General features: G+C 38.4%; 1 protein-coding gene across 1 annotated transcript in view; it reads right to left on the reverse strand.

Moving 5' to 3' along the window:
* Nucleotides 1–27728, reverse strand: part of lhfpl7 (LHFPL tetraspan subfamily member 7) — a 163609-nt gene that overhangs the window by 85531 nt on the left and 50350 nt on the right. The window contains exon 2 of the mRNA XM_011483716.4: nucleotides 16324–16462. Coding sequence (XP_011482018.1) covers nucleotides 16324–16462 — 139 coding nt within the window. The remainder of the gene's footprint in view (nucleotides 1–16323; nucleotides 16463–27728) is intronic.

Below are 27728 nucleotides of genomic sequence, written 5' to 3' on the forward strand. Positions count from 1 at the left end.
CCCCCCCCCCCCTTCCCCTCAAACACAAAGCTGGAAGTCCGCGCTCCGCCGGTCCACTTCACTAGTGAAGTGCAGGAGCGGACTACTTCTTTTCTATTTTGTTTGCTACTTTTTTTGTTAAAGTCACTTCCCTCAGTTTATACTGGATCATCGTGGATTAGTCATTAGTTGGGAAATAAAATGAAAAAAGCAAAAAAACGAATAGCAGTTATATAAGAACGAAAAATGTAAAAATACCCCCCCCCCCCCCGACGATGTCATCGTCCATCCCGATGATTGACAGCAAACATCGTCAACGGCCAATTTAAGGGACATCGCCCAACCCTAGTCAGTATTTGACATACAGACAGCAGGTAATGCAGTAAAACAGCTTTTTGCACTTTTTGAGATCATGGATAAAAAATCCATCGTTTAGAAGAAAAAAAACAGCACAATTTGTTTTACCTATTTGTTCAGACTAAAAATGTTAAATATATTGGTGCTGCTCTGTTAATGTTTCAGATCAATTTTTATTCAATATTATTTATTGATTGAATTATTTTTCTCAGCATCAAATGTTTCAGTTGGTCAAAATGTTTCTAGTTTAAATAAGGAATGACAGATTTTTTATTTCAGGCACTTTCAGCTTCTTTTCTGTTTTAGATTATAACAGGGTTTCTGTGTGGCTAAATAAAGGTAATGTTTGCTGAAAGTGGATTTATATTGCCTTTTTTCTTTTGTTAATGTTAAAAGATAAAATTTCAGGTATACTTACACAAATTTTATAGATACTAACCTAATATATTGTCACCGCGCGAGTGTGTGTGTGCAGGGGGAAGAAAACATTTTATTTTTCCTACGGCGGGGGGCTGGCAAAAAATATTGAGAAGCACTGGGTTACAATAACTTGTAAATGAGACACAGTTGCAGTGCTAAACATTGAGATCATTAAATGAAATTTATTTTACAATTTTATTACAATGAAAGGCGGTTTAATATTTAGGTAGAGTTTTTCTTAGTCCTACACTTGCTGCTGCAGGACTGCAGGGTTCCATAGCCAATTTGAGTTATAGCCACCGTAGCTAGAGCGGACCAGTGGCTGCACCAGAGCCGGACTGGATGCAGTGGGAGCCCAGGGTTGGTGCAAAATGTCAAAGCGGGGCAAATCTCGTGAATCTTCCTCCAGGCTTTTTCGTTCACAGCTCTATTCCAATATATGAAAGATTTGGTGACTTGGAGCAAAAAATTGCATAGTATCGTGCATAGTTATTACACAAGTGAACACAAGAGTTTTGAACGCGAAAGCTCGAGAAACGCCCGTTTACCTAGACTTTTCATAAAAACTGGTCGCTTAAACGTGTGTTGCCAAGGGTGGGGTGAGCGTAGCTTCACGATACTGTAAGTCATAGCTTGGTGCCCCTATGTTTGGCTCCTATAGGTCATGATCCAACATGTTCATGCACAACCACAACAGTCTTTTTCATCAGGATTCCCCCAAGATGAAGAGTAGAGACATTTTTTTTTAACACTGTCAGAATAACCAGTTAGAAGACCAGCAAAAAAGTACAAGACGTATTTTCAGAAGACCATAATTGGGCAAATTTTCTCCACAAATATTTAGACATTTAAATTAACATTCATTGGAATATATTGTGTACGGTATATATTTTTAGAATTTCTCATTTTAACTGTTCTGAACAATCCATTGTTTAAACACCTTAATAGTGGTGGATTGGTTCAATCAACCCTTTTCCTGTGTGCTGGGAGGCAATGCAAAACTAGGAGCTATGTCAAAGACAAATTGAAAGACAGCCTCATAAAGGGCCGCCAACCAAATATGATCAGTTGTCAGCTTTAGAGTTCCGTAAAAGATTGATTTCTTTCAAAACTCTTTGATAACACAATAAAATATTAATAGGTTTGATGATAGTTACAATCTAAAAAGCCATTAAATGTCAAACAAAAGTCATCAATTAGGTGTTGGTTTTAGGATTGTTCTATTATTAGCTCGGTGTGTAAGCCTGTTAGTCAGTGCTTCCACTGTTTTGTCTTTTATCAAACTTTATTTAAACTGCCAACAGAAATAGAGGAAGTTGGAAAAAGATTGTTTATAGATCAGAAGTATGTCGATGCTCAGCAGGTCAGCAGCCGCGGCTCATCTGGTTCTGAACCAAAGATTTATTGGTTGGACCCCCAGCACAGACAGGAATTTGTCCCGGATAAATGCAGTCAATCAAAAATGCCAGATCCAGTCCAATCCTCTGAGCACAGCAAAAACATGAATTTGCCTCATGCAAATAAGGAAATCATAAATGATCGAGGCTAATCAATCATGGTGCATATTTGACAGCTACCAGCAGTCCCAACCTCTCATTCTGCAATTAAAAAACAAATTCCTAACAACACAGATGGCACAAACAAAACCAGGACAAAGTTGCGGAAGGTCTGAAAGCCGAACACTGAGGAGGCGCCTCTTAGTGGAGGATCAATCACTGCCAGAGGAGAGAATAAACCGCGTAAGCAAAATGAGATGGAAAGAGAGGCACTCATGAACACTCGGATATGTGTTTCTGTGTGTGTGTGTGTGTGTGTGTGTGTGTGTGTGTGTGTGTGTGGCTGTGCGTGTGCACATGTGGTGTGTGTGTGTGTGTGTGTGTGGAGCACTAAAGCAGATGCAATCCAGCAGACACAACAATGACTCATTTTAGCTCATTGTTCTCATCAAGCAAACACTGGTGGGAATTGCAGGAACCCAAACACATGCGTGCACACTCGCGTTGTGTTACTGCGACCTTATGTAGGCCAGTCTGCAAGCATAACTATAACTTATGGGTAACAACAGAGAAAGCTGGTCCCACCACAAGAGCAGAAATTGGAGTGTGGAAGTGTCCTCGTGATGGATTTGCTTCTGTCTCGGGCACTGTAATTTGTAGGAATAAATGCTAAAAACAAGTAGCGCATTTTCCGCACAATAGGGCAAACTTAAAAGCCTTTTATTCTTTTTTTAAAAAAAACCGTTAGCGCAGCTTCAAATTCAAAGCCCTGTGTATGTGGATTAATTCTGGTTGTGTTTACCAATGTTGAGGAGATTATGAAAGGCACGAGGCGCTCTGTCAAAACGTCAGTCTGTATTTTTACGTGTTGCGAAATAGGTTGGCTTTTGTTGTGAATATGCTAATGCGGCTAATGTGTAGCTGTGTCGGACTGTGTTTTTTTATGTTACTAACAAGGTTGAGAGTTAGCGTAGTCATAGTAACATTTGTTTTTTGCGTGTTGGAGACAACGTTGTGTTACACTGATGCAGCTAATGTGTAGCGGGGTCGGACGGGTTTTCTTTTTTGTCACAGTAACAATTGTTTGAATGGTATCAGTCTGTTAGGTAGCAAGTTGAAAACAAAATTGGGTGTTATTGAGAATATGCTAAAGCGGCTAACATGTAGCTGTATTTAAATTGTTTTTTTGCATTACTAACAAGGTTGAGTGCGTTAGTGTAGTCACAGTAACGTTTGATTTTGCTGCATTAGTCTGTTATTTTACATCACAAAAAAATGTCAAGAGGTACAGTTATTGTTGTTATGCTAATGCAGCAGGTTACAAAGAACTTATTGGCTATGCGCAAATTCCTTCATTACTCACTATTTAGTGCACTATATAGTGCGTTTGCCATTTTGTAGAGTTACAATTCCAAAATTTAGTGCCCTAGAAATTACCCAGAAGTCTCTGCGAAAAACCAGTGTGTATCGATTCTCACTAGATTGGCGAATATAGACCACAACATTTGAAGCATTTTTGCTTAATGAATCTGTTTAAATGTATTTTTTAAATTAATCATGATTATTTTTAATTTTGAAACACAGTGGATTCATAAAAAGTCTTTGTAAAATGCTCATATTAATTAGATTTTCACTTTGTGAAATTGGTGACTTGCCCTTTTTTTTTTAGAGTGTAAAAAGTAGTGAGCCGACTTGCTTTAAAAATCCAGGGCACTAGATAGTCCCGCACTGTATAGTTTTTTAGTAGTTGGGGGTTATGGAAGGAATTCAGACGTAGCCCTAGTATTACTGTGAAGGCAGATAAGAAAGTCTGACTGACTTATCTCTGACTCCTTTTCTCGTTTAATGCGCCTTAAAGTTCGGTGGGCCTCACATATGACAAAAGTTCAAAAACAGACCATTGTGCGCTCTAAAGTGTGGAAAATATGGTAATTAGAGATACAAGAAAGATCATGCAAAACGATCTAACCTGTTTTTCTTTGTAAATTCAAAAACACAATATGTGGAGGAACATTCAACATAAACAAGGAAAAGCCAAGAAAATCCTGTTCTGAGAAAAATGTGCACATCAAAGGACAGATTGGTTTGTTTGATTTCCTGTTTACAGTTCCTTCAAGTAATTACACTAAATTGTATATTGATGCTGTTACATCTTCAGCCATAAACACAAGTTTATTCAAAGGAAACGGGAAGCAGCATTAAGTGCAGTATCTGGCTTCCACCTCATCATCTTGGCTGCGAGCTGCAAAATGAAAAAGCCGAAAGCCCTTCAGAGGTGGAGGACTCATGTAATATGCATGGCCACTGGTTCTTTGACTGTGTTTGTGTGTGAAGCTGTGTATGTGTGTGTTTGCTTGTGCTTTCATGGTAGAATGACGGAGGAGAAGCAAGAAAAGCAAGACAGGAGAGGAATAGACAAATATGGTTCACCTCTGTCTGCAGGAACAAGAGAAAAACAAAAAAATAAAAACATATGTAATAAGTTAGATTATGATTCCCTCTGCTTCCTTTCAAACTCCCTTCATCTAGCACTTCACATGAGCTCTGGCCTTCACATCGTTTGTTGCTCACTATTTGAAAAGAGTTTATAAAGAAATAACGCCACAGTGGAACACTTTTCCAGTGTATGTGCAGAAGCCTACATAATCAAAGCAGCATATTGTATGACGTTTGGAGCTTAATTAATATTGTAAGCGTTAAGACTGCAGGAAATCACCCACATATTCTTGAAGAAAAAGGTTTCAAAGCACAGGCATGCGTCTAAAAGGCAGCATTAAAGATAGATTAGGAACCTGTTAATCTTGGAAGACTGCCCTTGCACAAAGTCTATAAAGACCTTTCCAGTAAATTAAAAGAAAAGTGATAAATGGGATGGGATGAAAGTTCGCTCTTAATTACAGCATGCCTCTAATTGACTAGTGGTCCAATTACTGTGGTTTTTGTGGGTAATGTATCAGAGAACTAGCCGAGCCAAGCGCTGCTGTGTTCATAATTACAGTAGACATCAGATTAGACCAATGAGCCACAAACACACTGTAGCTTTGATTCATATGTAAATGTGCCCATTCGGGTATTTTTGCATATGTGAATGAAGCTGTGACACAGCAGCAACAACAGGTTAATCAATGGATCAACAATGTAGGCTGTTTTTTTTTTGAAGATATTTGTTTGTAGATGAAGCAGACGGTAAATGTTTTTATTGATGCTGTTAATTTTTGTCCATTCTTAAGAGCACAATATATCCAAAAGTACACAGTCGCTTAGCTTATCTGCAGATAACGGCTGCAAATAACTACTAGTAAGGGTGATGATAAATTGATTTAGTATTTTTAAAATTAGTTGCAATTATTTTAACTTTTTTGGAAGCCAAACTAAAAAAACAAGATGTTTCTTTGTTCAGTCAAGCAGCATCAGAATCAAGGCAGCAGTAAACAAGAAACTTTCAGCCTTGTCACTGAAGTTATTCCCTAACTGAGGCCTGGAGGGTTCACTGAACATGAACCGTCCGTGATTATTGCGCTCTTTATATGCAATTCTTTGTTGATTCGTGAGTCTATTACATAATTTGAACATATGTGTGCGATATAAAAGTTATACAATGGTGGTGCATATGTGGAATGGTCTTGAAAAGCCACTAATTTGCATTTGCATCTCGCAAAAATACCAAAATTTCATACTTGCAAAATGCACAAAATGTACGCAGTGGCTGTGGGACACGGCCCATACTATGTTTTTTTCTCAGAAAGTCTGCTCCGTTTGGTTTTGTTAAAGCTCCTCTGAGCTGTATGGCAGTTACAAAAACACACCTGGTTCTACCTGAAAACAAAGGTCTAGGTTTACTTGCAAACGAACCCTAGTGTGTGTTAGTGTAAACACACACTAGTATAAAAAAACAGACTGACAGATGTGCAAAAAAAAGAACAAATTCAAATGTATGCAAGCCACAAACAGGGTAGAAAAATTCCAAAGTGTAAATCTGGTGTAGAAAGATTCTGAGTGTCTTCTAAAAACAAGCTATTTAATCACCTATTATGATGTAATGACTACATGTCTAAATTATTTTTCTAAAATATTCTTATCTTGTTCCAGTCCTGGATTTTGAGTTGTGGCTTAGCCTTTCCCTGGTCATCAAATGTCTTTACTGTCAGGACTTTGTCTTTGTATTTGTTATAAACAAAGTCTAAGATCTTTATCTGTTATTGGTTTTACTTCAAGTAGAAAAGAAAAAAGATATTTTTTCATATAGCAAAGACTTTAAATGTGCTACATTAAAAGTTAACATCAAGACATTTGCATAATGTAGTATGTCGGACTGTTTAGCCCTTTAAGGCCAACGTAGTAAGATTTTACACATTTTCACTGTCACAACATTATTTAGAGGTTTGTGTGCAAAACTTTGATCCAGAATTGTAATTCTGCTGAAAACAAATATCACTCAAAAAGAAACTGTTGCACACTTCAGCTAATCTGACTGTCTTAACCTGACAGACTTCAACATTTAGACCAATGCTGTGACAGGTTGTCCGTCTGCACCATAACCAGCTTATCAATCAGAACATGAACAACAAAGCCAAAAGGTGGTGGTTTGTACAGAAAAACAAAGGTTTCAAACTGATCTATGTTGGAGATGACGACAACCTTTCACAACGAGTTCTCAACTAAACCCAAACAGTACAAGATAGATGTCTTTTAGTGATTGCTGAAGTTATGAGGGATTACACTTTCTATAGTTGGATCGACCTTCCTGTTTTTCCTTAAGTTCTTTGTTTTTTGGTAAATCATAAAAATAGGTTTTGGACTTTTTTTGCTGTGATTTTATACATTCTGAATAATTAAACACAAATGTTTAAATATTGGATGTCAGCCTCAGCCTATGGGTCTTTGAAAATATCAACAAAAACTCAATATATTGTTTTCTTGACTGCCGATAACATGATATAGATGTTTCATTCATTAGCGTTTCCCTCTGCCATTGTAACAAAGAAGAAAAAGAAATTCTTAGGGAGAAGACGACTGAGATGGGACAAAGATTGCCTGATGAAAAAAAATCTCATCAGAAAAAGAAAAGTAACACAGAGCACACTTATTTGAAAGCCAAAAAGCTTTCATCTGAAAATAAAAAAATACCAAAGGTTCTATGGTCTCATCAACAATATTTAGAAATTTAGGCTTAAGGCTGAAAAACTGGAAGAGTTTTAGCATTTTGTCCTTAAGGTAACTAAATTGAGTTCAACAATGGCAGACATAACAGAGTAATGCTAAAGTCACATTTTTTTTTAATAAAAACATTTTCTTTCTATCCCAAAGAGCTCTCAGAATCTTAAAAGTGACATATAAGATGCTCCAATACTCCTTTTTCCCACAGTGATGAAAGAAAAACTAACTCGTTGTTATTTCATCGTGGGAGTCTGCCATGCAAATCCATCCCTATATGGAAAATGCATTTGTCTGTATTGCAGAGATGATTGACACATGGCTCAGGTACCATATGGGCTCTGACTGCAAACAGCAGTGCTGGAATAACACGGCAAGCGTTATGATCAAAGCAGCTCTCCCATTTTCATCACCGCGCTTCGGGAGGATATCTACATAGCAGCTTTGCCCAGGGGAACGCTGACACAGCAGTCCCGGCTTGAAACTTGCACACTAAAACTCTGATTTATGTGTGTTTACGGAGCGCACACGCAGGAGAACACTTTCGGTTTCCTCTCTGAAAGCAGCCACACAATGAAATACAGAGAGACTCTCACTGATGAGACGAGCTGAGACGGCAGGTTTGGAGGCTTTTACACTGGGGGCACCGAAATTAACAGCTATGACCAGGTTTTTTAAATAGTTTAGTTGGAAGTGTAAACATAATCCAATTAGTATATAATGGTCAAATGTAAAAGATGCAATAGGCTGTAAAGGAAAATGATCCAACTTTAACAGTGAATTTGTGAAAAAAGAAAAAAATAGAAATAGGCATCTAAATAATACTGATGACTACATTTTGTTATTTTTTGTTTTTTGAAACCACGGAAATTATTTTATTTATGGGTCTAAAGAGCCTAATACATCTGATTTCCATGTAGGTGAAGGGAAAAGTGTAAAACAAACAGTTGAGACTAATACGTGTTCGTTCAATGATATGGTCATACTAGACTCGCACTGCTGTGCTAAGGCCTGCTAATGATTCCCGCTTAGCCACTCTGCAGCAGCAGAATCATGTCTGTTTGCATAAAAGTCTTTGAAGGAACTGGAGAAAAGGAAATCTGATTGATTTTTTAAAAATAAATTGCCATTTGTGGGCTCTTTACATCAATTTTGGGTAAACTTCTAAAATCTAGTTTGGCTAAATGGACAGTACTTGTGCTGCGCTCATGTAGCTGACAAAATTGCATGTGGGAGTTTCAAAAGTGTTTAAAAACGACAAACAGATCTGACATTCCTGGCCATGGATCACAGAATCTTACTGTCTAGAACAGCAGGGCCCAATACGTTGACTGTGATCGAGAGGAACTGTGGGAGGATCCTGGACCATTATAAATAAATAAACACAAAAAAAATACTTTTTTTAATATGCCATCAGCCAATCCTAATCATCCTGAAGTACAACACCTATTGACATGCAGAACAGCCAAACATACATACATAAGTGCACACGTGTTCCCACCAAGCTAAGTTAACAGATCATCTTCAGAAAGGTGTGAACATTCAGTGTCAGACTCCTTTTATTCTGTCATCTAGTGAACACACATATTTATTCTCCCACTTCTTCCAAAGTGACAGCTGTCCTTATTTCTGATCCGCCATCATTCTGTTCACGATAAACAGATGATTGCTCCTTGAAATGCCCCAAACTGCTGAGTTGTCTGATTGTTCCTACAGATACCAGAGCTCTGATTTATGCTTCCTTCTGTGACAGAGACAATCTTGATCCCACAGATTATGAACTTTAAAGAAACATTTTAGTTTTTCTCTTTTAAAGCCAAAGCAGACTTCTGTCTTTAAAGGGTTCTTTTGAGGCTAAACTCACAGCTTTATGTGTACTAAATAGTTAATGTGTTCATCTGCAACACCACTGATATGACACATACTTGTAAAGAAGGGAAGTGATTGGGTTCTTTGTTAGAAATTCATGCCTTCTTAACATTGACTAGACATGAGAACTGGACTCAGTGACCCCTCCCCCTGGCAATCCAAAAGGAAGTACCCACTGGTTCCAAGAATCCAAAACCTCATAGTCTGAAAACCCATTCTTGCTGTGATACTTTTTTTTAACATATTTTTATTATAATTATTTTTTTTCATGATGTTTTTTCTTTAATCCAAGTTTTTAAAGTTATAATCTGACCAATTAGATGCCTGAATAAAAGTAGATGGTCTCACGTTGAACCCTTCGACTGGTAGGGGTTTGGACTTAAACAAGCTTACTCCTGATTGGTGAGAGTAGTTGCCATGGAAAAACATATAGACTGATTCTTACCAAGTGCCGCTTACTGACACTGTCTGGCTCCACTATGGTGGTGCAAAAAAATGACCCGTGAGCCCGAAAGAAAATTAACGGATTGGAAAATGAATGAAAAATGAATGAAAAAAAAGACTGAATTGACTTAATTTGGTTAGAGCTGGAAATAAGGCCTTTGTTTATGAGTGATGTCCAACTGACTCTGTCCAGTTCTCTTCTACAGTCAATGCTTGTAATGAAAAACAACGACAATGAAATGCCGTATACTTCTAGACTTCCATATACTTCTTGGGTCGCAGGCGGTTGAGCAGGTCGTCCAATGATCGAAGGGTCAGCGGTTCGATCCCCGGCGGTTCGATCCCAGCTCCCCCTAGCCTACTGTTGTTGTGTCCTTGGGCAAGACACTTCACCCTCCTGGCATCCAGTGTTCCTCCACTGGTGTGTATGTGCATGAATGTCCCGGTGATGGTCAGAGGGGCCGAAGGCGCGAATTGGCAGCCACGCCTCTGTCAGTCTGCACCAGGTCAGCTGTGGCTACAACAGTGGATACCATCACCAAGTATGAATGAGGAGTGAATGAATGATGGACACACTAAGCGCTTTGAGCGTCTGAAAAAGCGCAGATAAATCCAATCCATTATTATTATTAGACCGTTTACAGTCATAGTCCCATTCACCCATACACACATTCACACACTGATAGTGGCTCCACTACCATACACTGGCGCCAACCTATGACCACCAGGATAAATGTGGGGTTCAGCGTCTTGCCCCTTCAACACATGGGTGGGCGAGGCATGTACCAAACCTGCGATCTTCCAATCAGAGTCGACTGCCTTATCTCTGCAACACGACCACCCCGGAAATGAGTTTGATTAAAAAGATTTACAAACTAAAAAAGATAGAATCTGTTGCCATTATTGCACAATTATATTATGCAATAATGATGAATGAATGCATCTGGAAAAACTGTTGTTGATGATTTTTATTTTTAACTTCTTTACTCAATTCAAAATCGTCCTCAAACTTTTATTTTGAAATCTCCTGCCTGAACCATTAGATTGATGCTGCTATCCATCTGTCCATCTTCTTTTGATCATCTGGGACCGGGTTGTGATAACAGCAGTCTAAGAAAAGTTGACCAGACTTTCTTCTGGCTTAAATTAAATATTTGCAGCAAGAAAGTAAAACTTCAGGAAGGGATAGGAATAAAGACCAACTTTAGAAACAATTCCGCTCCGAGTGTGATTCGGTCTAGGCCTTTTATCTTTTCATGCAGCTGAAACACCAAAAGCTTCTTCTGATATCATAGCTGGAACAGCATAAACAACTCTGACTGCGCGAGTTGAAAAAGAATAAAAGAGAATGTGTTCCTGTCAGAGCAGAAAAACAAACACTTCGGGCAGATTTCGCTCAAGTTCTGAAGCCGTGAATCTCCTGGAGAAAGCCTTAAATTACTTTCAGAGCTAAAAAAACTCACAATCAAATCAATAAAAACAAACCAAAAAAAAAAACATGAACACATTAAGCAAATGTTGTCTGTGTGTTAATGTGAGCGAAACCCTGCGTGAACACAGCTGAGATGAGTCCTGTATTTGCAGAGAGCATGCTCACTCAGCCGAGTGTGACGTGTCTTCAGCCCTGAACAGATAACTGCACTGAGTCTGCCTGAGTGCAGCCTCAAACTTTGCACTCAGCTGCCCTCCACTCACAGTAAATGTACTAATAATACCAGCAGGAATTAACACACAGAAACTATTACTCAAAAGTGGACAGCTGGAATTACTGCGTCTACGTAAAATACTATGCCTGAGCGTCTGTGCCCAGGAAGAGTGCAGAAAAAGAAAGTCGTGCCTGCATTCACCCATCCAACCTAATGGATGCTGACCACTAAGAAGCACTAGCTGAAATATGCATGACAGGAGAATAAGCTCCCTGCAGGGGCTCAAGAAAAGTCTACCTCCCTCGCTCGGAGCATAAAACATTGATGGCAGCCGCGTCAGCCGCGCGGCAGCTCAACCTCTGAATGGAGTTAACATCTAATTTTGGACTGCACTCACATGACCACAAGTCTGGGAAAAGAAAGAGCTGAGCAGCTTTACCTTCCTGCCTTTAATTATGCAGCCTTTAAAGTCTGCATTATTATACGGGAGTCCAATATTTCTTCCTGACCATCAGGAAGAAATTATTGGGAAGGTTTAAAAAAAAAGTCATATAAAATATTAAATATTAAATACAAATCCTAGAGGTTGGTGTGTTGAGTAAAGCTACTGTTGATCACAGGTGAACAGGAGAATCGTCCATCCGTCTCTGTTTTTATCTGACAAGCAAAGAGTCCGCTTCATATGACCTGCTTCTTTTCAACTCAGACCTCCCTGTTTGCAGTCAGCGTAACTGCATGGAAACCAAGGCGTTTCCATGCCAGAAGAGTTGTAATAGCATGCTTTTACATACCCATAACACCACACGATGGATGTGTTTGGAATTCACCCCAACTGGCTCCCTCTGAAGAGGAGAAGCTTCTCTCACATGACTGAGCTCCTTGGGGGAGAAACTACCACATACATTCCTGGACTGAGGCTGAAATGTAGGCATTTGGTAAAGGACATTGACTAGTCTTGGGTCAGTTTAATTACTAACCTGTTGGAAGGCCAGTAAATGGGGGGGGGGGGGGGGGGGGGGGTAATTTATTGACAGGTCATGGACAAACCTTTCGCTGTCATTGTTGCCAGACAGATCCCAGAAAAAAATAAGCCCACATGTTGATTAGTGATTAACAGGCCCCAATTACCAGTTATTAATCATCTATTATTTATCACTTCCTGTTTTGACTGAAGACATTTTTTTGTTGATATTACATCCACAATTTTTGCAGTCAGTCAGAGCAAGGCATGACAAAATAGCCAACTGCTGCTCAACTTTATTAGCAACCACCAAATAACTAATGTGAGTTCACGTCCCCCTCCCCTCCCATTTCATTTTATCAAACATCAAAAACAATAAAAGAAAAGAAAGAGAAATAAAAGAGGTAAATCATAAAAAAATCAAATACTAAAGGTTCTAGTGTAAATTATTATCACGATCTATCTATCTATCCATCTATCAATCTACTTATTAAATATAAATTAATTATTTTGTAAAAGTATTAATAAAACATTAAGAATTAAACCCAATCACCTGAGATTACTCCAAAAAGTATTTGGTGTTTTTCTGTATAACCAGGAAAATCTGTGCAACACCAACAGTAAAGATCATCCTGAAAACATATTGTATATGCATTTATAAAACAAATGATCTATTGTTTTTTTAACAATATCTCAAAAAGTGCAGTTGTTTTCCTGTCTGTTTCACTTTCTGTCTTTTCAGTGCAGCTTTCTGTCAGATCCAAACACTAACTAAATGACAGACAAACATGAAACACATTAGATGAATAGTGAGGACATGTAGTAAAAATGTCTACAATGTTTAAAAAAAACTAATAACGCATTACATTATTAGCATCCTCTGAGTGAACTAAAGGGATTATCGACCCACTTTACAAAGGATTCCACAGTTTGCCGTGGGGCAGAAAATACAGAGATTTACAGGATAGAACTGATTACAATGATTAGAATCACATATGTAAATTTATATTTATAGCACAGATAAGTGGATACATTTATTTTATTATAAGTAGACTATAGTGCTGCATCTCGTGATGGCAGCTGGGGTTGATGACAGGTGAGGCACTGCCTCCCCTAATTACACCTCCCTGGTTGAAACGTATCTTAAGGCCCTGTCACACAGCCACTATGTACGTGAAATTTTTACAGATAAATCATGAATGAACCACGTTAAAACCATGGAGGAAGTACGAATAACCACAACAAGAACATGGAAATCAACGTAGTACGTGAACCGTGCGTGATTATGTGCAAATCATTTGTGATTTGTGCGTCAATTACGTCATTTGAACATGTGAGCTGTATCCGTGATGTAGAAGTTATACATCGGTGGTACATTCTTAAAAGGTCTGTTAGACATATCTGGAAGGGTCGTGGAAAGCCACAAATTTGTGTATGCTTTTTGCTAAAATCACAGACAATCGCGTAAGGTTTACTTAATAACTGCACATAAACGACGTAAAATAAGCATAGACTGCATAATTCTTAACCATCAAAAATTTTGAACGACTCACAACCGAAAACCCTTGACATACACCTGCCCACATTGACTAATACTTAAAAAATAATAATTACAAATTACGTTCATCACGCATGGATCATAAAAATGAAATTTCGTACGTGGAAAATGCGCTAAATGTGCGTGTCAGCTACGTGACATAGCCTTATATAAGAAACTAAGGCTGATGAACCCACCCCAGAATGTGTGGGAGGAGCTACCACCCAATGTTTTAATGAGCCCAAAGCTGAGTCCCTGATTGGTTAATGCGACGTGTCTTCTTCGTCAAACTGCTGATTTTTTAACTCTGGATGGACCGCATGAAAACTAAGCAAACGGATGAACTGAATACGACGGGTTTCTGTAAACTACTGACATCCAATTCTGGTCCAGCGTGTTTTGAGAAACATTTTGGAGACAACAGAAAAATTAGCAATCTTATGGAAATAAAGTCCTATTTAAAAAAAATATTTTATTGATCTCTCTATTTGGGCATCGTTTAAATCAAATCATAAAAATACGAACAGATTATTTCTACTTTAGTCCTGTCCAGCTGTCCTGTTTAGTCATTTTAATGAAAGAAGAAAAAAATCCAAACATACAAGAGACACAACAGAAGAAGTAGCCATGTTTCTTCTTCTAGTAGTTTGTGTCTACCAGAAAACAGACACTATTAAAAACGTTTTGTAAGAAAGAAAATATATAATTAGGTTGTTGTGACAGAATAATCAAAAACTTCACCCAGATTTGTAGTCCTGGGGAAAGAAAAAAAACCTTGCTTTGATCCGTCCTTCTGGGATTTCTTTGTTTTTTTTTTGTTAAATTTTCCTCTATCAAGACAACAGTCCACCTGGAATTAGAACAAAGCTGCAGATCTCCACTTTGTACTCTTATTTGATGTGTTTGGCCTCTTATTTCAACAGACACACAGAACAATGTTGCATACAAACAACCCAAACAACCACAAAAGGCTCAGGATTCTGACTTTACCACAGGTTTGATCTCAGTTTATCAAAGCTGCATTGATGGGATTCCAGAGTCACACAGAAATGTAGGAGTTTGGCTGAAACCAACAAGCAGTCCTATAAATTCTACCATGTCCACCCCATGGATCCTCTCTCTTTTTATATGCATAAATACTTACTTGCAGAATAACAAAGCTGCTTGTTATTCACAAGAACAGTGGTGACATACCACTGTCAATGAATGAAAATGAGGTCATAAAGTGGACTGAACTATGGGGCATATCAAGCGAGAAAACAGTAAGAGATGAGTCCATCAGTTCATTAACTGCATTCACAATAATCTAGATGTTTGTAACCCGTTTCACATGAGACGCTTTAGAAGAATTGGCCCCATTGGCATATTTAAAATAAATCACAACCTTTATTACAACACGTACAAAACAAAACAGACAGATAAAGCTCAAATAACCGTTCCTGTGATGATGCTAACTCCCAACCTTTTTAGTAAGATGTTAAAAAAATATAGTCCAGGACCGCTACATGTTAGCCCCATTAGCATATTCGCAATTCCTGTAACTCCCAACCTTGTTTGGAACAAACAAAAAACACGGTCCGACACAGCTACATGTTAGTCGCGTTAGCGAAATTGCAATACCTGTGAATCCCAACGTTTCCTTTTTGCATCACATAAAAAAAACTTTGACAGAGCGCAGTGTACCTCTCAAAATCACTTAATCAATAAACACAACCAGAATTAATCCATATATAAGATGCTCCGGCTTATAAGGCAAACTATCGTTTTATGAAAAAATCCTTTTACGTTTGCATTAAAGTGCGGAAAATACTGTAAATCAAATAATATTTATTTGAGCAGGTCAATGAACTTGGAGGAGGCTCACAGCTCAGTCAGGTAGAAAACATCAAAACAGTAACAAGGTGAGTTTGTGGAAACAAAGTACTGTGAATGTTCCCACTGATAAGAACCTTACATTCATCAATAAGAGGAGAAAGGTAGTCTAAGAATGGACCAACTGCAACTAAATAGCAAGAATGTGAGGGCTTGCACTGTGTAGTGAAAGAAGCCCCACACACAAGCTCTGACAACACCACATAATGTTTACAGGCTGATTACAGGCGGCCTGATAAGTCACATGCAGCCCTGAACCAATGACCTGTGTTAAGGTGGCGTAATTGTCTTTTTACAGGAGTCTCTAAATCCATCCTCAGTTTCCTTTCACTGGCTCACCCCTGCCATGCAGACTCTGGTTGCCTAGCAGCATCTGTCCTCAAGATGTATCTTCAGTTTTTTTTTCCTTTTGACTTTGACTACAAAGCCAGCAATTTTTTAGCATTCAGGTAAAACAAGGTAATGAGTCCTTCTCTCAGGATGAAACTGTGAAAGACGAGGCAGTGAAAGATGTATTGCAGAGTAGAGGACTTATCCAATTTTTTTATGGTTCACTATCAAAAGACAGAATTAGTGTTTTTGACTGACCTGCAGCCATCTGCATGTATCCAGCCAGGGTGCAGGCCCTCCTCTCACATCCTCCGCTGGGAAGGAAGACGGTGATAATGGCCAAGAGGGAGCTGACTGCCAGTAGAGCACAGCCTCCCGAGCACAGCACTGCGCTGGTCTGAAAAACGCACAAACACACACAACAATTTCATTTGAGCTGCAAGAATTCAACTGCAAAGTCCCCCGAGCACCACACTGATGGAGCCAATTTCATATTTTTACAAGTGGGAGCAGCAAAAGTGGAAAGCTGCCCAGCCAGAACCCACAGCACCTTATTGTCTGTCACATGTTCTCTGCTGCTACAAAGCCAAGAAGATATGGTTTAGTTAAATTCATTTACTGCTCCCACAAATGCAGTAATTTTCCAATTTTGTAGGACAAAATGATTGTTTAAAGAGTTAAAAGTGGAACATTGGCAGCATTGTATGTGGGAAAATATTAGCTAATTTTTGTGATGCAACACTGCACAACATTTCCATAAAAGCATGGAGGACAGGGACAAGCAAAAACATTTTTTAATTAAGTAATTGAGTTAAAACCGATTAGTAAAAGCATTCCAGATGAAACAAGTCACTGTAAGACTTGACCTGAGAAAAGGGTTTTAAAAATCTCCAATAAATAAACTTTTAGAAAATCCAGAAAATCTCAAAAATTTGATAATTAAACAAAATTAAATGTTTGGTAATCCTCTATGGAGAATTCATTTAAATATGCAATTCCTAAGAGAAAACTCTGACTTTACTAGATTTTAGGTCATTCAAAGCAATGCAGGCACAAGTGGTTACAACACACATCAGCATAGATGTTTTGGCCTTTACTAATAGAAAATCAAAGTGTTTACTGTTTTGTTTAAATGTGGGACACCATTACCAGTTTGATTTGCTGTGAAAGATCCTTTCTTGTTCCAGTCAAAAATGTAATTAGGCAGCAGTGGATGCAGCTTAATTATCGTAACCCTTGTGCTGTCCTAGGCACTTTAACATTGAGAGTTGGGTCATCTAGACCCACTAGACAGTGCGCTGAACCTTTTTTCTTCAATGATTTGTGATCTTCACTGGTGTCCATGGATTACATGAAATCTTTCCACCTTTATCCACCTTTGTCATGGTAGGGAGAACACGTCAAAGTAAGGGTGGGGTCATATAAGATATCAGAAGGGTTAAACAAAGAAAGGGCCATAAGGGTTATAATTGTTCCCGAAACATCTTTATAGAAACTGAACATTGCTAAATATAAAGCTATATTTGTGATGTTTCTTCTTAAATCAGGTAGAGTTTAAAGGCTAAAATCTGCTTAAAAAATGACCTTTTGTTTTGTTTACTTCGTTATAAATAATGTAGGTATATAGCTTTATAAAATCATAGTATATTGTGTGGGTTTTACCATAAAGCTACATCTATTTTAGACCAATGATAAACCCTGAAAACGCCTTATGTTCTGTAACAAGAACAAACAAGATAAAACAGTTTCACCAAAAGTCGCAGAACAATCCCTGGATGCAGTTTTTGTTTCTGTTTATACTGCCTTAACAGGACTGAGGCTTTGCCTGAATCATGTAGTTCCAAATAGATGTGAAGGGAACAAGGACTGGTTAAGACCATGGATGAGCTTTCTGAACAAATGCAAAGAAGAGTGCCGGGCTGAGGATTAACTTGGATAAACTTAGATCATCTCAAAACATGTAAATACAGCAAAATATTGACCCAAAAATGACCACATATCTTTGTTCGTATCCCTTTCACAGAAGCCCATTAGTGAGCCACCTTCATTTTCAGATGGAAATGTTCGGTTCCGTGGTAAACATCACTCTATTCCACCTTTTTCTTGAATAGTCTTGATTGTGTTAGATTCAGAATGAGCTAATTTCCCTCTCTGAAACTGTCAAATGTCTTAGTGTGACGTCAACAAAAGAAGACAGTTTACTTCCAGCGCTGATCAAATGAAATCAATGCAGTCGCCATTTTTTCATGTTGGAGCCAGAAATCGTCAGTAAGCAGGGATTGGTCCAAGTTTGTTTGAGTCGTTGTCTATTTGACAACCACTCTCACCAATCAGGAGTGAGCTTGTCGGAAGTCCACACCTCTACCACTTGAAGACAGGGTCAGAACAATCTGTCAATCGAACGTTTTGATTGTTCAACATTGGGGTCAGCAGTCACCACATACTTTTATTGAGGCCTCTGATTGGTCAGTTTATAACTTGGATACGTTTCGTGTCAAACAGTGTAAAATGTGCTCAGATATGTGTTTAGGTGTGTTTTCCACAGGCTGTGCGTCCTCACGCTTCTTTCTTCTCCTTGCTCTGCCTCTTTAGCTTTACTAAAGCTCCCTTATCAGCTGGTTTAAAATGGACTCTGTCCACCTAAAATGCCATCTCCAAACACAAGTGATGATCATTGCAGGCACAGACAATAGTGGGGAAATGATTAACAGGCGTGTGAAAATCACGACCCAACAACATGTCATTACAGCTGTCCCTGATGTGACTGACGTCAAAGACGGAAGAATGAGAGCAGATTGATTTACAAGCATGACAGTAAATGTCATGTGCTGCTCCTGGCTGCTCATAAGAACGGCAGTAAAGTAGTGTCACACCATCAGAATAACATTGCTGACTTTAATTTGACCTAACAAACTTTTAAAACTATGCCGTCAAAACTACCGGTATGCATAAACTTAATGGTCGACTAATAAATTGTCTCTTAAAATTTCCTGATATCTGATATTTTCATGTAGCTACACAAGCATGCACCTTTTTTACTAATTCAATGAGTTGTGAGATGAACTTCAAAACTTGGTTAATTTGGCTCCGATGTAGCCACGCCACTCCACATCCCCATCATTGTCTAGACCACGGGTCCCCGACCTTCTTTAAGACTTTTTTTAATGTCAGACAATATTTTCATGGACCGGCCTGTACGAGGAAGAAGTGTGTTCTTCATCCTCTGTAAAACCTTTTTTTGTCCGCTAGATCTTTTGTAGGAACCATTAAAATGTGATGTAGATTTACCTTTAACCCAAACCCAAACTCTCAAAGCGGAAACTCTAAAAATGGGACGCAACTTCAGCCTTATCCGACTTTTTAGGTGCAATATATAAATACAAAAAAAAATAACAACAGAACAAAACATTACAGAAACTGGAATTTTTTTAAATATAATTATATATACGACTCTATCATTTTTACAACTTCATTAGCAGTATCGTGGTAACATTAGACAGTTTACTTTTTTTTAAACGAAAAATATGATGCCATCGATCTCACAAAGTGGGAATCTCATTTATATGAGCGTTTTGTGACGATCATTTATGAACCTATTGAGTTCTGAAGATGAAAGCGTTGATGGTTTCTTGAAAATATTCGCCAATCTAGAGAGCATCGATTCACACTGTTTTTTTTCCGCAGAGACTTCTAGGAAATTTCTAGGGAACTCGATTTTAGAATTGTAGATTCGGACAGCACTACAAAATGACGAATGCACTATATAGTACAGTAGTGAAGGAATTCGGTCATAGCCATTGTTTAGCTTACAGTAACATTGCTTACTTATAGAAGCTGTAAAACGTAACAGTGTCATGCTTTAAACATGAGCTTGTAGCATTACCATCTATGAAGCAAAAATGCTAACAATACAGATGTGAAAACGGTGCAGTTAAAAGTCACCAAATAACCTATGAAACATGTTTTTGGAGGCATCTACAGGGCAAACTTCACATAGAAAAGATGCTGGGATTTGAACCAGTGCCAGAGAAGTGCAAACCACTTCACCACCATGCTGGCTAATAATTGTACCTGGAGTCTACTTTTTTTCAGGATTGTTTTAGCTTTTCTTGGTTGATTAGATTAAACCATACTTTGTTTTTAGTCCAAGTATGTTCTATTCCCTGATTCCCTGAGTTTCACACCAACTTAAGCTCTCAATTACCTGACCTCCTGTGTGTTAGTTAATACCACGTTTTCCAGGTAGTCATTACAAAATCCCTTTGTCTCCAGGGTTGTTGTGGTTCTTTGATAAAACTGTTCAGGGTCTTGGTTTGTCACGTTTTAGTTCATGGTTTGTGTGATTGTTTCTTTCCTGTTTAAACTTATTTATTAAAATGAGATGTCTGACAATTACTAATGACCTCAGCTGAATTACCATGTTAATCACTTCCTACAGCAGGGCTTTTCAATTAGACGCCCACACGCCGCATGAGGCCCAGGAGCAACATCTGAGCGGCCCAGTGCAGAGTCACAGGAAACAATGCTAATACATTTTTTATTGAATTTCAAAACAAAACAAAAAAAAACATCAGTGCAGAATTTCCCACACATGTTAAAGTCCATGAATGCAGCACTTTGGGTAATCTAGTGTACTCGAGGGTCCCTTTACACCTCTAGAGGTATTATTTTTGAAAAATTAAAATAAAAACCATGCTACTCTGCTTGATCCTGCATAGTCCACTTAGTGAACATTCAATAACAAAAAAGAGAGAAAGCATTTCTTTCTTTTTAACCTTTCAGAATAAAAGCTCCTTACAAGCTACCTGTCAGCATAAAATCACAGTATTAGCTGTTCCCTAAAACTTTCTCCCAATAACAACAGTCAATTAGAATCTGGTAAAGAAGTAACAAACTCTGCTGGAAGGCTGAGTTCTGTCTGCCTGGCATTATTTGAAGTGTACTACTCAAAGCTTTAAGTCATTATTCTTTTTTGAAAGACTTCAAAAAGTAACAGAAAGTAGTCAAGTAAAATCACGATATCTTTGTAAAGGTTTGTTTTATGAAGTCATATATAATTATTTTGTTGTGTTTTCATTTATCACGGTAATATAACAAAGTCTTTGTTTTTCAGAGTCATATTTCAGGGCAATTTGGTTCTTCTTTTGACTGAATTCTTGATTCTCTGCCATGGCTCTACCGCTATATAGATTTGTTGGTAGTATCACCTGATCACAGAACTGTCTGGAGATGAAATTCTTAGAGAAATGGGCATCAATGTGTAAGTATCGTCTCTCCTCTGTACTTTGCCAAAAAGTCCATCCCTGGTTTTTGCACAAAAAACAAATTAACAACCCTATCTGGTCTACTTTTTTTTTTTTTAAACAATTAACATTTCTCATCACGAATATAAATCTATATTTAGTTGACCATGGAGAAATGTTTTACCCCATTACTGTATTGTACTAGTTGTTTATTGGTTGCTGTTTTTATCTGAGTTTTGTCCTATTCTAAATCCCCGGCTGAACGTTGCTTTAAAATTGTTGATTTCTTTGAAACTAAATTGTCATTTATTATTATGTTCTTGAACTGCTTGAAATATTCTCACTGTGAAAGAGTCTTTTTTAAAGCCTCCCTCTTTAGAAAATATTTGAATAGTTTGTGTCTGTTGCCATGGTTTTGTGACAGATGAAGAAAGTAAACTATAATTTATTCATAACGCATGCTCTCTTGATCTTCTTACAGGAAGAGGTCACACACAAATAGTTTTTTTTTTCCAACTTAATTTAAAGAAAGCGAGACGTTTCCATTGTGTGTTTTTGTGTATATATAAATGCATAGTTAAATAAATAAATAGTACAAATGTCCTCACTTTCAAAAACATGATAAAAATGTTAAAGGTAAATAGGCTGCAATTTGTGAGAATCACCACACACAAAAAAATCATTGCAGGGCTGAATCATTGAGGAAAAAAACCTTCCCTTTATATAAGCACCTAACATCACTGTCAGATGTCTCATCAAACCGTCCGCTGCTTTTTCTAAAGTTGCTGTTCCAAAAAGTCCACTTTGAGAGATCTGGAATACAGTGAAGTAAGGAGTTACATATAAACCAGTCACTCTGAAAATATGGCAGGGAAAGCTTCACATAGATGATCAAGTAAATTCTAAATGTTTATTTTCACAATTTTGTCATTTACAATGAATATGAATAGTGTTTTTTGTGTTTTTAACATGTTCTTGTGGTGTTTTTCTGATGATGGCGGACTTATAGAGAAAATTAGGCTTAAAATTATATTTCTGATATGGTTTTTTAATTTAAATTATATTGAATCAGGAAAAGATGTTTGGAAAAATGCGAATTTGTGACATAAGAACCTACTATAAGCAGGCCACCTGCTCCCTGCCCGCTCTATTCTGATCATCCACTTGCAGACAAATAGATCCATTAACGTCTTTGTTTTCCTCGTTTGAGCTGGAATCTGGATCTAAACTGTACGGCTGGATAGATCAATTTTGATGCACCACTAATGTTAGGTTGGAGGTGTGAGGGGCTGTGAGCTAGCAGGAGAGCATGTAAACAGAGAGCTCTCAGTCATGGGTGACAGTGTAGGTACCAATTACCGTTCGGGGTCCTTTCGACTGAGGATAACGTCACACTACGGTAGCCTCAAACAAACTACGTAGTATGAAGATCTGGCTCTACATATTTTCATTTTCACGTTTCCTTTTGTAACCTGGGTGTGTGTGCCTGTTTGTTGTCTTGTAAATTTTAAGTTCTTTTTCGTCTTGTTTTGATATATGTAAAACTTGCTCAGCTGTATCTGTCGGTTATTTCTTTGCTTGTTTTGTTGTATTTTGAGGACCCCCTTGAAAACGAGATGACACATCTCAAGGGGCTTATCCTCTAAACAAATAAATTGAAATTGAAACCTAAAGTTTTGTTCCTACATAAGTTCTGTCTGACATTATTCTTTGTAATATTTATAGAGCGATTTTGCCACAACCTACTTTGTAAAAAGATCTGTGGCTGTTAGAATGAACCTGCTGCTCCACACAGGTGAACCGTGTCTCTGATCGGAGCAGCTGGAGTCTCGTAGCTTCGTGTTCGCAGGCAGGGAAGGTGCTTTGTAATAGTTTGCAGTCCGTAGAAGGGTTCGGAAGGCAGTCCATTCGGCTGCAAATGCAGCTAATAATGATCATAACAACAATAAAGGCATGTTTAGAAGATAATCTCGCTCTTTGTCTGAGCTGTATTTGTTTACAACGGACTGCATAATATCTTCTTCTATGGTAGTATCATAATTTGTCCAGACCAATCACTATCTGACAAGTCATCGGACCAACGGACAGCCAATCACATAATGTGACGTCAGCACTAGTCCAAGGACCCCGAACGGTTGTTGCAGGCCGAATGGTTATGGTACCTACACCGGAAAGTGGTGCTGAGGTTGCTCTGTGCCAACACAATTCAGAGAGGAAATTCACTCTGCAGAAACTGTGTTCAAGAAAATGACAGATTTTTAAATTTAAAAAATGGCATAATGGTCATTAAAAGATATCAAAGGAAGATAAGGTTCATTATTTTTAAACGTCTTTGTGATAAAATACTAATCTGGGTTTTATAATTTAAAAAACAAGATTAAAAAAATCGTTGAAACCAACATAACTTTTATATCTAATCAATCTTTACTTATCACAGTAAAAGCATTCCGGATCTTCAAAGCATATTTCCCCTTCCCCTATTTTAGCCTAATATAAAAAAAAAAAAAAAGTGTTTTGAATTTCTGATTTGGGATGAAGAAAAAAACTTATCTGACAGAAAATTGTCAAATACATAATGTATTTGACAATACATTCCCTCCCCAGAGTGTTCATCTCTGGGGAGGGAAAAAGACAACAAAGACGCACCTAAAGAAACAAAATGACCATCAATCTCTGGGGTCTTTGTTGTCACGTTTTGCACAAATGATATTCATGTATGCAGAGGAATGTCTCCTTTGTCTTCACCCCTCGATCCCTGCCTCGAGGGGTGGAGGTGAGCACCCGACCTCCCACCCTGCTCTTCTCCATTCACTGTGACACATTAGAGCCACATCACATCTCATACAACAGAATAAAGGCTGGGGGGGCTGTCATCTGCAGTTCAGTAAAGGACATTATAAGGGACATTATGTTTAGCATAACTATTAATTATTTCCTAAAATTCAGAACAATTTGATGCAGATGCTGCAAATACAGTGTCAGTTATTTTGATTACCTGCAGGCTATAACTGCTTTCTATTCTCTATACTTTATGCGCCATTTAGTCACTTCCCATAAAACTGATCATATACAGTAATTTAAATTGACAATATTTCAGCTAACAGTGTCCTCGGCCCTTAACGACAAACAATAAACCGCTATCCCATTGTGAGTAAAAACAGAATAAAGACTTTTACTTACAAACCATACAGAAACGTTTGAGAGGCTTTTTTCCCTGAACGGCACTTGCTCTGCGCACAAGTTAATTTAGCAGAAAATGTGCAGCTAATAGCTCTGGTCTTTTCAGTGATTCCTCCGAAATAGATTGTAATTATGCGTTAAAGTGCTAGTGCCACCGCAACAGCCGAAGCCAGAGAACAACAGGGAAATGGAAAAGTAAAAACGTCCAAAGGAAGAAACAAGATTTTATTTCAATGGCTCTTGCTTTTCTTTATCATTTGTGTAGTTTTTTATGTTTTGTTGGGTTGTGTAGAATTTATCTTTTCATTTTTGTACTTATGACACCTACTTTTTCGTGCCAGTTGAGAAAGGTTATGCTGACTCTATTTTGTTTGATGGTGTTGAGGAAACCAAAGCATAGATGCCAAATTTTTTTCATTAGTATAACATGACTGAGCTAATGCTTTTTAATCCCTCCAGAGATGGATTCTGCAGAGATATGGTGGACCTGGGCTTTGTTAGGCAGTGAGTGAAACCCTGGATTTAATCCAGAGACTCTGACTGACTCTAAGGTCAAGTCAAGCTTGTTAAAACTCTGCCAAATGGTGAAAGTTACACTTTTTTCTGCACTGCACTGCACATAATTTAAGTTTGTAATCTTTTTTTTTTTTTACAGGGAATATCAACATTCACACCACTGTTACATTGCTTCCAGGTTTTTAATCTATTCTTTATCATAAATTGTTTAGATAACTTTAACATACTTTGTTCTGGGCTCTGACAGAACAATTGGCTTAACCGTTTAAAGGGCCTATATCATGCAAAACCAATTTTTTCTGAGCTTTTAAGTGTATTATTGTCATGGGGCCTCTGGCAGCTCCTCCCCCTCCCCTCTCTATTTTACTCCTGACTCGACCCAGCTGTGACCACTCTACTCATCATGCCGCCAGACCTACATAAGGAGATCCAGAACCAGTATTCAACGCCAGTTCGTTGCCCCTGATGGTGCTTATCCTGGTCACTAAGTCATGCTTAGCCCATGTATCTTTGCTCTCGCCTAACTTCATTTTATGCCTCGTTCCCAGGACATTCATACTACGAGTCTTCACCTGAGTCTCAAGCCTTCCTGAACAACAGCTCCTCAAGGATCCCTCCAGTCATGCCACGAGCCACTGCTGAACCTCCAGTCTCGCTACGAGCCATTAACCAGCCTCCCGCCTCACCACGACTCCAAGGCACGCCGGATCAAAATAAACTTTATTACTCACCTCATAACTCACCTGTGTTAACAGGACTATGGAAGAACCCATGCAAATTGGGCATTCCAAGCTAACTGCTAAAAAACGTCAAAACCCTTTATGTAATTGACATAAATCCCTGGCATTGACATGCATCACTTTAAAGTTGTGAAAAGCTCACGCAATCAACAAAATCAGCTGAATTACTAATATATATTGTTGTATTTAGGTGCAAAGCCAATATCCTGATATGCTTATCTCTGCATCATAATCAGACGTTTATGAGTTACAGTATGTCAAAGAGTGCATTTTTTAGCTCTCACCAGCAACATATCCAGATTTCAAGGCTTAATTTCTTCAAATTTGCCATTTTTTTCTCTCAAGAAAACTGATGAGTCAGTTTCTGAGTCTACAGATACAGTAGTCCTAGCACAAGGGGTGCAACAGATTACAAAACTTCACGGTTCGGATCGTGTCACAGTTTTAGAGTCACGGTTCATGTGTTCATGTGTCAAGATGGATAAGATAGAACTAAATCACACAAAAACCACCAAGAAAACAGTCCCAAAAAAAAGAGTGCAAATAGTTCTAGTATTAGACCCCGAGGAACTCCTGTACACTTACATACCTCAGTCTGAGATGTGCCTTGCTTTATCACTTTGAATCCATGCAACATGTTGACAATCTAATGACATGTGCTGTGTACATCCTTCACTTTCATGCGTTTAAGAATAATAATAAAAACATCTGCATTGCAGCCATAAAACTGACAGATCTGTCCAATAAACAAAATTAGATAGTTTTAGAAAAACAGCCATAAAGCAGTCACCATAACCACAAGAGTGCAACAGTGCCGGAAAAAATATAGGCTAAAGGCAGTGATATACGGGTTTATATTTTTTGGCAACAACATAAAGAAGTACTTTGGATTTCTACAGGAAATGATGCCCATTCAGAGCCTGCAGAAGAATAATCACTGAAAGCATGCAGAAAGATGCCAAAGAGAGGGGGACACTATAGGAAACTCTTTCATTTCAAATTACATTAAGGAAGTCAGGGATTACGCTGTACAGGCCAATGAAATTTCATTGTCTTCTCAATTGGGAGCTACAAGACGGAGATAGCAAAGCATGCCTCATTAAACACACTTTGCCTCGCCAAGCCTGGACTGAATGGCTACACGGTTCAGCACTTGGCTGTGGAAATGGAGAGTTTCTGCTCCTGAAAAGCACCAGAGAGACAGAGACAGTTAATGCTGAGCGCCCGGCGCGGACGGAAATAACTCCTCCACTTTGCAATCGGACGCCTTGCTTTTATGCAGGGCAAAGGATGAAGAAAGAGCCCTGCAGATACGTGAATAGACAGGCATTATGAGTTTACGAGAGGTTTCTTATTAAGTGTATACTGTGAATGGGTGCAAGCAAAACAGTGGAGGCTGTAGAAGATTTTTTTACGATCTCACTGTAGTAAGCTGGAAACCAAACAATGTGGTTTAATTTGAAGACCACCATTAAGCATTTCTAAGTTGAGGTAACTGACCTCCACCATCCTAAATCTTTTCCTGCCAAAATTGTGCCTCAGTCACATGCACTTGTACGAGGGTTGATCCGTATGGATACTGCGAGTTTTGGGGTGTCCTAGGCCTGTAGAGGGTCATAAACCCGGAACTGCAACCGGTGTCTTGCGGCCTTGAGGCTTGTGTACCCACCTTAAGGGACGTCATGAAAATGGAACGTACCACTGTAGCAAGCATTCGTCGTTTTTTTTGTGTTTTTTCAAAATTGGCAAGTGGCCGCGCAGTGGCATTTGTAATTAGGAGGCGGCAGAATACGAAGAAGACAAAACATTGTGCTTTCTTGGGAGGCATATCGTTTAAAAATTAGTTATTTTTTTTCTTGTCAGTTTGTAAATTGACGAGAGTATAATGTTTGCTCCAAATCTGAGTTGTGAATGACCAGTGTTGCAGAATGGCCTGCTTTATATATACCCTCGTCTAACGAGCGGCCAGCTGCCTGTGGCACAT

This window comes from Oryzias latipes, chromosome 14, assembly GCF_053564925.1.
Source record: "Oryzias latipes strain Hd-rR chromosome 14, Olatipes_Hd-rR_3.1".
NCBI lineage: Eukaryota > Metazoa > Chordata > Actinopteri > Beloniformes > Adrianichthyidae > Oryzias > Oryzias latipes.